The 12,011-nt window shown below is 41.3% G+C and overlaps 1 protein-coding gene and 1 long non-coding RNA gene across 5 annotated transcripts in view; one reads left to right on the top strand and one right to left on the bottom strand.

The window, feature by feature from the left end:
• Positions 1-1,002: 1,002 nt before the first annotated feature.
• On the bottom strand, positions 1,003-1,424 carry LOC133218125 (uncharacterized). The gene is made up of 2 exons (XR_009727058.1): positions 1,375-1,424; positions 1,003-1,279 (listed from the first exon to the last, which is right to left on the bottom strand). It is a non-coding gene; the product is annotated as an uncharacterized LOC133218125 (long non-coding RNA).
• A 747-nt stretch (positions 1,425-2,171) lies between these two features.
• WDR11 (WD repeat domain 11) overlaps positions 2,172-12,011 on the top strand; it is a 47,161-nt gene continuing 37,321 nt past the window's right edge. For all 4 annotated transcript variants that reach the window (XM_061364200.1, XM_061364199.1, XM_061364198.1 and 1 more), the window contains exons 1-3: positions 2,172-2,284; positions 3,424-3,535; positions 7,851-8,004. In XM_061364200.1, the coding sequence (XP_061220184.1) occupies positions 2,199-2,284; positions 3,424-3,535; positions 7,851-8,004 (352 nt within the window). In that variant the 5' untranslated portion in view covers positions 2,172-2,198. The remainder of the gene's footprint in view (positions 2,285-3,423; positions 3,536-7,850; positions 8,005-12,011) is intronic.

The following is a 12,011-nucleotide window of genomic DNA, read 5'->3' as shown; positions in this document are numbered from 1 at the left end:
GTAAGAACAGATACCAATGGGGTGAGATTTCTGCCCCCTAAACGGCTAAAAGTTTTGACAGAGGCTGCCAGCATCAGGCTTACCAGACACAAGAGGAGCAATACTGCTCGGGGGACTGTTCTCTTAACAGATCAGTGCCATTTCCTGAAATCACACCTGAAACCCATAGAATTAAATTTAATGAAGATTCTCTTTAACAATAGGAGACTGCAAACCTACCCAGATGTGAATTTGGTAACAGTGATGTATTTCAGGGAGGTGTGTGAACGCTCAGCAGCAGAAGTATTCAAAGAAAGGATGTGAAAGGGCCAGAGTCTCTCAGTGACTGCGATAGAGCAGTACGGATACTTGAGGTTAGCATGAAAGCAAAAAGAAATGAAACAAAACTGGCACCACAGAAATTAATTTGCAAATAAAAACAACTTGCTTCATATTTTATAATTTTTGGAGCCTTAGAAAAATGCTTAAGGAAATTATTTTTGGAGGAAAACAACAAGCTGTTTGGTAAGTTTTTCTTTTGATAACACTTAGTCAAAACAAAGTGAGACTGCAGGCAGTCATCAGAACTCACTCCACAGTTTGCTCCACTGCCTTTGGAAGTTTACATTTACACGTCCAGCAAGTTCAGTGGAACTGGGTTAGACCACACATGCTCCCTTGGAGGAGAGTCTCTGGATAATTTTTGAGCTTTTGAGCTGAAAGCTTTTGGGAAGGGTGACAAGTATTTGAGCCAGTGGTCAAAAACCATATGGCTTTGCATAAAACTGATAGGGCTGTAGGGACCAAATATTTCCCACTCTGAAATTCATATCTTGATTTTACTTTTATGTTAATTTTTGGCAGAACTCTTAAATCCCAGAAATAGAGTATCTATCATCAATACCTTTATTTTTTATTTTTTTTTCCTGAAAATACAAATATTCCCATTAGGATTACAAAATTGGTCTGTGATTAAATGAATCTTGACTTCAGATCATTCCCTTTCCAGAAAAAAAACCCAAAACCAAACCCCACTAGCTTGATTTTAAATATCAAAGGTATCCCCACTAATACTCAAAACAAGAAAGGGCACACTGCATTCCACCTGCATTCAAGGGTGCTTTGGGATGTTTCCATGCCCCTTCTTTGGTGCAGCTTTAGATACATGTGAAGTCTTTTGTTGCACAGCATGCTTTGCTGAATAAGGATGTGATTGCTCATGCTGCTTTGTTCAAGAAGAGTGCTTCTCTGAAAGAGGACCTAATTCTCTGCTGATTCTGAATGGAGACCTCTCATTTGTCTTGAGGAAAAAAAGACAACAGTGCCGTATCAGGTCAAGAGATGAGGCACATGACTTTCTTGAACAGTCTGTGATGTGACACAGCTGGAATGTACCTGCCTTTACACTTGGAGATCTCAAGCTGAAGGTGCAGAAGGGCAGGCTTAAGATGCTCATCTTATGATCATATGAAATGGCAGATGCTCTGCCATTTGAGGAGGTTCCACTTGTGGGGGCAGAGGACATGGAATGAGCTGGGGGTGTACAGGGTACACACATCGCTGTGTACGTATTACCATGGTACCTCTATGAATTTCTTTCTAATGTCTAATCTACATCTCTGTCAGCTTGAAGTCATTCCCCCTTGGCCTTGTCTCAAGCCCCTCTCCAGGTTTCCTGCATCCCCTTTAGGCACTGGAGCTGCTCTAAGGTCTCCCCTTCAGGAGCCTTCTCTTCTCCAGGCTGCCCCAGCCCAGCTCTCTCAGCCTGGCGCCAGAGCAGAGCTGCTCCAGCCCTCGCAGCATCCCCATGGCCTCCTCTGGACTCGCTCCAACAGCTCCACGCCCCTCTTGTGTTTACTATTTAAAGCCAACGCGCACAACCGGGTGACTGTCCTGGGGTCCCCTGGAGGCTCAGGGGGCGGCTAACATCCGGAAGCCCCAGCACGGAGCTAGAGGCGGCCCGAAGCAGGCGGCCGCCGCACTGGGTGTGCCCTGCCCGGGGCAGGGTGGTGCCGCGGCCTACTTCAGGCTCTCGGAGCCGCGGCGGCCGTGCTCGGCCCCGGAACTGCCGTTCCTGAGCCGCGGGGCCCCGGCGGACCCCGGCGCACGGACCGGGGGCACAGCCGAGGCGGCGCTTCCTGCGCGGCGGCCCTGGGTAGGGCCGAGGTGCTCTCGGCTACAGTCTGCCCCCGCCGGGCCCGGCGCTCCCCGGCTTCGCCATGCAGCGCTTTACGGTCAACATCAAGCTGCCGGCGCGGACCCTGACGGGCGCCCTCAGCCCGCCGAACAGGGGCGCGGCGGACTGGTGAGGGTCCGGGCCCTGGGCGGGCTCGGGACGGGAGAGGGATGGCTGGGGTGTCCCGAGCCGCCCCGCGGCTCGCTCGCCTCAGCAGCTGCTGGGCTCCGCTCTCCGGTGCCTGCCTGGCTCTGGCTCTGCCTATTCCCGCTGCCCGGCAGCGGCGGGTCGCGCTTTGAATGTGCCGTTCGTGCAGCCGCAGGTCCGGAGGCTCAGCCTACGGCGGGGGCTGTGGCTGGTGGCCAGCTCTGGAGCAAGAGCAAAGCCGTGGCCGTGGATGAGCATCGGCCGGTCCCTTCTGCCAGCGACACTTGTTTCCTGGGCAGAGGGCTTGGTGGTGCAACGACCTGCAGAGATCAGAGCAGCTGCTTCTGGTTTCTGTTCCTGTTATTTGTGAGGCTTGATGTAAAGCCTGTACATATATTGGTTTATGCATTCATTGCTCTGAACAGTGAGTTCACCTAGCTGGCCATTATCCTAGTACTCCTGAGTCTTTAAGGAGAGAAAATGATTCTATCATTCTATAAAATGAATGAGCTGAACCAAGTGATTTTTAAAACCTGCTTCCTTTAGGTTTGTCTGCATTGCTTGTGAACATTGAAGGCTCTGAAGTGCTTAGTTTGAACTTGTTTTTCACTTTTGACGGTTCCCACTTGGTTGCTCTTTGCTGTAGCTGTATAATTGCCATTGGTGACCTAAGTAACCTCTCCTGAAGTCGGACGGGCCTCAGCAGATTTCCACTGTTACTGTAATCATTGTTTGCATGCTCCCTTTTTTCTCTTTAAGAAAAAATAAATATACAATTAATTATATAATTGCAAATATATTGCTTACCTACATGTTTATAAAATCTGGAAATGCACTTCATGACTTTATACGTCATGTCTTAAATGTACACAGAGGTTTATTGTAGATGGACACAAAGAGATGCTTTGTAGTGGGTTAGGGGTCCATCAGCAGACAGTGAACAGTGTAGCTATGTCATTTTATAGTGCTTTTCAGTTTTATGTTATTAAAGAATTGTTACTGTTTGATGTTTTGTGTCTAGTAGCATGCATTCAATTTACAAAACAAGGAAAAACGCCTCATTCTTGTTGTGAAGTGATTTTTGTTCTTTGCTTGTTTGATGCTGATATGTGCTTTTCTAGGGGCTGGCAAGGTTTGATTGCATATGGATGTCATTCTCTTGTGCTGGTAGTTGATGCCAATACCGCTCAGACTTTACAGGTTTTGGAAAGACACAAAGCTAGTGTTGTCAAGGTGAGATGTATGTGTTTTAAGGTATATTACTTGATTCTGGTGTATCTGTTATCTTTCCAAATCAGCGCAAATGCTTGATATCATATTGCACTTATTTTCACATAAAATTTGGTGTAAATTACCTGTATTTTGCATGGTTTATTTTACAGCTAAATCAAACCATACATGCTGAAATTTGAGCTGAGGTTGGCAATATATATTTATAGAAGGTGTAGAATATATAGAAACATTTTGTGGTGTTATAGAACACAAATGCTTCTAAGAAAGCTCTTAACATGGCGAAAATTCAAAGGAACATTGCAAAATATCAGGTGAATATCTTTGCAGATGTCTTTGCAGATCTTTCATGCTGCGGTAACCATTTGACTGGGAAGTTATTTTAAAGTTTTTATGTCTTTTTTTTCACTGTGTTTTAACTGTTCTTACCTATAGAAAAGGAACATTAGTAGACAAAACCAAATGTATGCCAAGTGTAGGGTAATTGTATTTTCCATTGAAGGTCCATGACTTGAAATTGCAAAGTTGGACTTGTGGTCAAGTGTAGAATAGGGTGTGTGTCTTTGATACATCATTTGAGTGTGAAGAATGGCAGATTCAGTCAAGGTTTAGAGGACTGCTTGACTGGCAGATGTAATGCTAGATAGTCCATGGCCCAAATGCTATATTAGAAAGCAGGCAGTAATTTAAGAGGAAAAATAGATTTTTAGACAGGGCTGTTTTGGTTGGTTTTGTAGTAAAAATTTGAACGTGCCTTCTGGAAATTGCACACTATTTTTTTCCCATATGTGATTTCCTTTAAATGGACCATGTTTGTATAGATACACTAATAGAGCAGATATGGCAGCTCTAGTATTTTAAAATTAAACACACCTATATTTTATTGGGGTTTGATAATGTATTGCATTGTGAGCCATCATGTTCTGATGATGACTTGTTCACTGAAGAGCTTCAGCTTTTTTGTGGGGTGATTTTGAAGTTGCAGTATATTCAGCAGTTACACAGCCGGTGGTGTTTATGTACTTCTATGTAGTATAATATATTTCTGTGTTACAGAGTCGAGCTAAAGTGTGTGCTTTTATAATAGTAAGTAAAGTGTTCAAATCCTGAAAGAAGATGTTGGGTACAGCAAAACTGCTTCAGATCCATTCATGATTTTGGCCAAGAGCCATACACATAATGAGATTGTAGCTTTAAAAATGGCTGTAAAGTTCAGGAATTAGTTTTGCTTGATTAGAGGGAATTTTGAAACTGACTGGCAAAAAAGGAAAGTAGAAGTTTTTAACAGGTTAGGTTTCAAAATAGATACTTTATGTTGTTTTTTGAGACTGGTGTACTGTGACATGTTTAAAAATGATACTAAAATGTCACAAAAGACTGAAAACTCTTTTCCTCCAGCATATCTATATATGTGCCCAAATCTTTCTGGGAGGTTTGAGGATTCTCAGGTTTGCCTGAACATCACTTTCAACTGAGAGCTTGTGCCACTCTTAGGAATAGTGTCTGTGGTGACAAATGTTAGGCAACTTGTCTGACTCACAGTAAGGAGAGGTTATTTCTCTTGTTATCTCAGAGCAAAGGTGTGTACACGACAGCAACCACAGAGTCAGCATCACTCTAAATCAATACCTTTGCTTGCCTTTTAGCAGCTTGTTTGGGGAAGCATACCCTTAGACTCTGTTGTCTTCAAGCTGCCTTTTAAAGTGAATAAATCAATTCCAGTGTCTGTAGTTGTGTAAAAGAAATAGAAAATGTGTTATGGAGGTGGCAGCTGTAATGATGACTCTGCTTTGAAATTTTCACTTAGCTTAAATAACAAGTTGCAGCAAAATTAGGTTTTGATCCATGTAGTGATAGCATTTTAATGTGCTTCAGTTACATTCATTAGCTTTGAGCAATAACATCATCTCAGTAGGAAACCAAATGCTAAAGTCCAAATAGTTTTTATATAACTTATAAGATAGATTTTCAAAGCCACTATCTGATACTTTATTAACAGAAAGAGACTGTAAGAAGATGACTAATTTATGGGAAAGAATGAAAGAATCTATGGTACTTTAAGAAATAGGCGTTATGTGAGAAAACATGAGGCCATGACCATTGCAGAGCCCAGATATTTCTGGGGAATTTTCCTCAATTCCTAACTTTTTTTTTTCCTAAAGAGTTTGTAAATGCTAAAAGCATAAATAAGCTGAAGGGGATCTCTAAGAAGTCTGTTGTATATCTGAATTAAACTCTTTGTGGTAGAGATTCACACCTACAAAGTCTGGCTACATGACATCTTGCCAAAACCCGATGCTTCAGTTGTGAAAATACCAAACCACACCACTCTTTGCAATAAAAAAGCAATTGTTTCACAATCCTTCTGCAGCCCATTTAAGTATTTTTCTTTAAATATTTCCTGGCCTTTGGCTGTCATAGCTGTGTCTGGAATAGTTAATAGTTTCACTGAAAATTGTTCCATATTAGGTATCTCTCTGCTCTTAAGGTGTTACTGATGACTTCTCATGGAGTAGATTATATCAGATTTTTTTGTACTTGAGAGAGTGCTTTTACAAAAGAAAAATTAATTACAGAAGGAATTTTTTGAGCTAGAACAAGAAATGAGAGGATTGAAATTGTGTTTGATAGGGATAATAGGGCTTCATAAATTAGGTGTGAAAATTAAACAGGAACCAGAGATTACTTTTTTAATGTCCAGTGCTGCAGTAGTTTGAAGTCAGGGTCAGCAGGCAGTGACCAATACAACATGAAAATAATTTCTTGTAGCAGACACTCAGGCAGTGTGTGGGGACTTCATTGAAGCAGTGCTACTGAAATGAGAAAAGAGGGTTTACAACGCGGGTGTGCCACATGAGCTCTGAGACTGATTGTGCGAAGATCTCCTTTGTGTTATTCAGAACTTCAGGTGACAGCTTCTCCCGTGGGAAATTCTGTTTTCCAGGCTTGGAAATTGCTTCTAACTAATATATATTTAACTCGGGAATAAATAGCTTTGTCGGTTCTACAATTACTTTTTTTAGTAGCTACATGCAGGTAGCCTCATGGGTAATTTTTGTTGAACAGCAGGGAAGCAGGAATTGCAAAGCTGAAATTTGCAGGTAGAGGACAGTCTCCCAAGATTTTTTTTGTTATTCTGATAGAAACATGCTTTGGGTTTATAGCCGGAGCTCTCTGAAGAGTGCTGCTTGTGCATGTGTAATGTTTGTTTAACTTACTCAGCTAGGCATTTGAGATCCATCCTGGTCACACCTCTGAGAAGGGATAGCACAGAGGTGGCTGCAGTGCTCTGAATACTTGTACAAACCTAATTTATGTTGCAAAGGTAGTGGTGCCTAATGATAACTCTGTTTCCATGGTTTTAATGCCATGCTTTCAGTATCTGCAAAAAGCCTTGTGTTTGCCGTCACCCTTTCTCTGTCAGGTACTGTGACAGCACACACCTAGCTAACTACAGTGTCATTTTTGTAGTAAATAAATTCCTATTAGCTTAGCATTTATGTTTCTTTATTCTGTCAGTGTCTTCAGTCCCTCTTACGGATGGAAGTTCACCTTATACCAGGTAGCAAAACAAATCCATATTGAATAGATAGGGAAGAACTCAGTGTTCTCTCTCTATAATCTTGGGAGACTCATAGACAGAATGTTTCAAGTTGCAAGACACGTAGTTTTTGTAAGTATTGCCAACTTGCAAGCCCCTGCAGCTTGAAATCCCAAACCAGAAAGTGGTATGTGGAAGAAGTCAGAGGTGGAAACATGGCGAAAAGGACCAAAAAGATAGCAAGTATCAGCAATAGCTTGACATGGGACAATGCATAGATGAAAGGCTAACCTCCCTTCCTCCCCTGTACTGTAATATATTTGGCAGATTAGGAAAATGGCACATTTTAGGATGTATATAAAAGTTAGATGGTAAGTTTTCAACTGTAATTTGTTTGGAAATCAGTGGGTTTGTAATTTTGGGAAAATTTATGGATGCCCACAGAACCTTAAATATTGCCATTTAGTTTCTTATCTATGTTAAACTTTTTATATACATAGCATATATTTATGGATTGTTGTAGATAACATCAGGACTAAAGATTATAGATTTGTGTAATATCAACCTTGCAGTCATGCCGCACAGTTGTGATGCACCTTAAATTTGCACAACTGATGGTAGCTTAATGGTATTCTTATTGGCATAAAGATGCTATTAATGTTAACTATTACTGTTTTTTGATTGAGTTTATGATTTGTTTATCCATCTGAAGAATATATAGTATGCTGTCTTGTTATACGGTTGCCTCCTTTGACCAATTTTTATCTGTATCTTTAGGTTAAATGGGCTAAAGAAAATTACCATCACAATATCGGCTCTCCATATTCTTTACGTTTAGCTTCTGCTGATGTTACTGGAAAAATAATTGTATGGGATGTGGCAACAGGAACAGCTCGTTGTGAAATACAAGAACATGCAAAACCAATTCAAGGTAACGATAATGCATGATGTTTGTGTAGACGTTACTTTATGGAGCATCTGGTATGAATCAGTCACCTAGGTTTTGTAAACTATGCTCGCTTCTGCCATTGAATTTTATTGTTGAGATTACTGGCCTTCTGTGTGTTTGCTTACTCGTGTAGATGTAAGATTTACAGTCTCCCAGAAGGATGCTCTGAGATTGAATTAGCTGTAGTAATACTTTCCAAGATCTGACAAGAAGTTAGAATCTATTTTTATCTATGTTATTGATTGAAATAATCATATTTACAGTGTCAGGTACATCTTTCTGCTTTTGAATAGGGATGTAGTGCAGTTTGCATCGCACCTGATTGTTAATGCCACCTGTAGTGGTGCAGTATTTTAAGAGTATTACATTGCTGCAAGTTAAGAGTTTTGATTATGCGCGTATACTTTGACGACTTTTTAGCTAGGTCATTATATAGCTACTTTTGATCAAATATACTAGTATGATAACATACATTTTCAGTATTACTAGGGAAAGAACAGGTTTTTGAGTGTCTGTGCAGTTGTCAGATTCATAGCAGCAGGGAGGCTTTTCTATGCATAACAATATTAAGATGTGAAAAGTGAAATGGAGAAAGAATGAGATACTGTGGAATGTTTAGATCAGAAGAGAGTTGTAAATAAGATAGGTTTTGCATCATGTTGGAGTTGGTAGTATGCAGTCTCCAAACTGAGTATGACAAATTTGAATTAGGTTTCAAGCGTAGGCAAATGATAGCCCAGTGCAGTGAAAAATACCCAGTAAACTCTACCCAAACTGTTCTGGGCAGTTGGATTCTTGAAGATTCTTTATCCTGTGACCAGAAAAAAAAAAAAACCAAAAAAGCTGTGATCTCATTCAGGAATTTCAGAAGTCTCTGGGGAAAGTAAAAAACAAAAGCAAACCCCCAAAACAATCCCACAAAAAACACCAAGCCAACAAAAAAGCCTGGAGAAAACAGCTATGCATTTATGATGATGTAAGCTTTAGAAGATTTATGTTTTCTTGTGCTCAAGGCAGGAATGTCTAGAAGCCTGGCATAGAGGTCAGTACTATCTTAATTGGTCTGATGAAGGACAGAGGGCAGAAAATGTAGCCACTGGCCATGTCTAACACGATTAAGATAATATATTGGAAGGGAATAATTGTCTTTGTCAGCCATCAAATGCTCCCTTTCATTAGTTAGCATCTTGTGCTGCATCAATGAAAAAGTGGAGGTAATGGTTAGAACTCAGAAAGGGGAATCAAAATATCTAGACTTCATTCCTTGGTGCATCAACAGTCAATATAATTTTTACTTCTGCTTTAATAGATAGGTGCAATTTGTAGTTGATAGTAGTACTCTCCTACTATTGTACAGCTCAGGGTTTTGGTTCTAATTACAGTATCACAGTATGTTAGAGATTGGAAGGGACCTCAAAAGATCATCTAGTCCAGTCCCCCTGCCGGAGCAGGAACACCTAGATAAGGTTACACAGGAACGTGTCCAGGCGGGTTTTGAATGTCTCCAAAGAAGGAGATTCCACAACCTCCCTGGGCAGCCTGTTCCAGTGTTCCGTCACCCTCACTGAGAAGTTTCTTCTCAGGTTTAAGTGGAACCTCTTGTGCTCCAATTTGTACCCATTACCCCTTGTCCTTTCATTGTTTGCCACTGAGAAGAGCCTGGCTCCATCCTCGTGACACTCCCCCTTTATATATTTATATACACTAATAAGGTCACCCCTTAATCTCCTCTTCTCCAAACTATAGAGACCCAGCTCCCTCAGTCTTTCCTCATAAGGGAGATGCTCCACTCCCTTAATCATCTTAGTTGCCCTGCGCTGGACTCTCTCCAGCAGGTCCCTGTCCTTCTTAAACTGAGGGGCCCAGAACTGGACACAATATTCCAGATGAGGTCTCACCAGGGCAGAGTAGAGGGGAAGGAGGACCTCTCTCGACCTACTAACCACCCCCCTTCTAATACAACCCAGGATGCCATTGGCCTTCTTGGCCACAAGGGCACAGTGTCGGCTCATGGTCACCCTGTCGTCCACCAGGACCCCCAGGTCCCTCTCCCCTACACTGCTCTCTAACAGGTCGTTCCCCAGCCTATACTGGAACCTGGGGTTGTTCCTGCCCAGATGCAGGACTCTACACTTTCCCTTGTTATATTTCATCAAGTTATTCCCCGCCCAGCTCTCCAGCCTGTCCAGGTCCCTCTGGATGGCAGCACAAATTACTTGCGGTAGACACTTTTTGGTCTATTGGAATGACTCAGAATAGAGCTGACCAGGAGCTGGCTGGAGCACTGGAACCTGATTAGCTTTGTGGCTGTGCTGCTCTGGCTGGTTTGCTTCTAGTACCTGGGCTGGTGCTGCCAGTGGACCACTTCCAGCATTGAACTGGCTCATTCAGCATGAGCTGGGAGGGATAACTCTGGAATTACAGCAACAGCTATGTGCTCTGCTGCATGTTCTGCATTTCTGTTTATTGCTGCTGCTGTCCATGCTAGTACTATGTCTGCAAATTATTTCTGAAGTGAAATTTAGAGCAATTCCTCCCCCCCAAGAAACTGCCATAATGAGTTTCTAAGGATAATTCACAGTTTATTTGGACTGTTTTAAAAAACCTGTGTTTTATTTTGAATTCTTATATATGAAAGCTCTCTTATGAAACCAGGTTGTTTGGTTTTTGTTACTGTTCTATTTTAACAAATCATGTGAAGGTAGATACAATATTGTAAGTCTGATAGTGGGACACTGAATAATTATTCTGTTGACTGCAGTTAATTTCATTAGGTTGATTTCTTTTTCTGTGTGTTATAAGTTGCATTTTATTTACTCCTGACACCAAATCACTGAATGTTTGGTGGAGTTTTGACTGTGTAGTTTGCAGATTTCTCCATGTTTTCAGACCCAATGAAGTCTTTCCAGTCTGTTGGGTGAGAAACAAAGTTAATAAGCAGCAGAATTAAAATTCTGTTGTCCTCAGTCCCTAATTTGATTAAGCAATAAGCTCAGACAAAAGCTTCTTTTCCTTTCCATCTGTTTCTGAGGCCTCTGGCTTTGTATGAGTCTGTCGAAAATGGTTCAAATAGAGACTGAGCACCAGAGTGATCTGCTGGTTCTCTGTGTTACTTGCAACAGCTTAGTAGGATAACAGCTGGAGCCTTGCTGTTTTCGTAAGAGTGGTGCATCAGTGTAAGACACTCTTCTTTATTTGATGCAAACTCTGCACTTAGATGAGAAGGAGTTAACCTTTTGTTAACTTGCACTGTAACTGATGAGGACACACATGGCTAGATTTATTTATTTTCCTCTGAAAAGCACTTAGCAGTGCTCCGAAAAAGCGGAATTGATAGAAAAAGAGCTGAGGAAGGAAGGGTTTTTTTGTGACATCTTGATATAAAGGAACATGCTGTGGAGAAGTTGTGTCTTGGTGAGGTCATGCTGTGAGTGGTAGGAGCTGGACTGTCTGCCCAACCCAGTCTGTTGTCTAAAACACCGCCCCATGGAGCATGTAGGTAGCTCTAATACAGCTCCTTTCAAGTAAGTTAGGCATCTCTGTCTTCTTATTGATAGAAAACATAGTGTTTTATATCCATTTACTTTGACTGTTTAAATGATGATTGGCAAGCATATCTCTTCAGACTAATCCAGCATTTAAGAACCATACTCATCTTCTTGATTATGTGTTAGTTGCATTTCACTCTTGAACTTCAGACTCTCTGTTTTAAAAGTATCTGAAGTGGAGAAGACATCTGTTTCCAGGTCCAGTACTGATACAATCGCAAGTATTAATTGGGATGGTGTTATGGTTCATGGTGTCATCCCAAGTATTAATTGAGATGGTGTGTAGTTCTCTTCATTCTGACTCTTCAGTGATTCCATTGTGTGTATGTACAGTATGGTATGTTGTTTCATATAGAAATTCACTGTCCAAAAAAAATCTGAATTCTTTAAATAGGCTGTGGATTGTGTACATGTGTAACCCTGTTTATTGCTGCTTGTTAA

The sequence above is a fragment of the Neopsephotus bourkii genome, unplaced genomic scaffold (genome assembly GCF_033783945.1).
Source record: "Neopsephotus bourkii isolate Nb327-2 ecotype Australia unplaced genomic scaffold, CSIRO-AGI_Nbou_v1 NB_1189, whole genome shotgun sequence".
Taxonomy (NCBI): domain Eukaryota; kingdom Metazoa; phylum Chordata; class Aves; order Psittaciformes; family Psittacidae; genus Neopsephotus; species Neopsephotus bourkii.
This window is presented reverse-complemented; position numbering and strand designations above follow the sequence as displayed.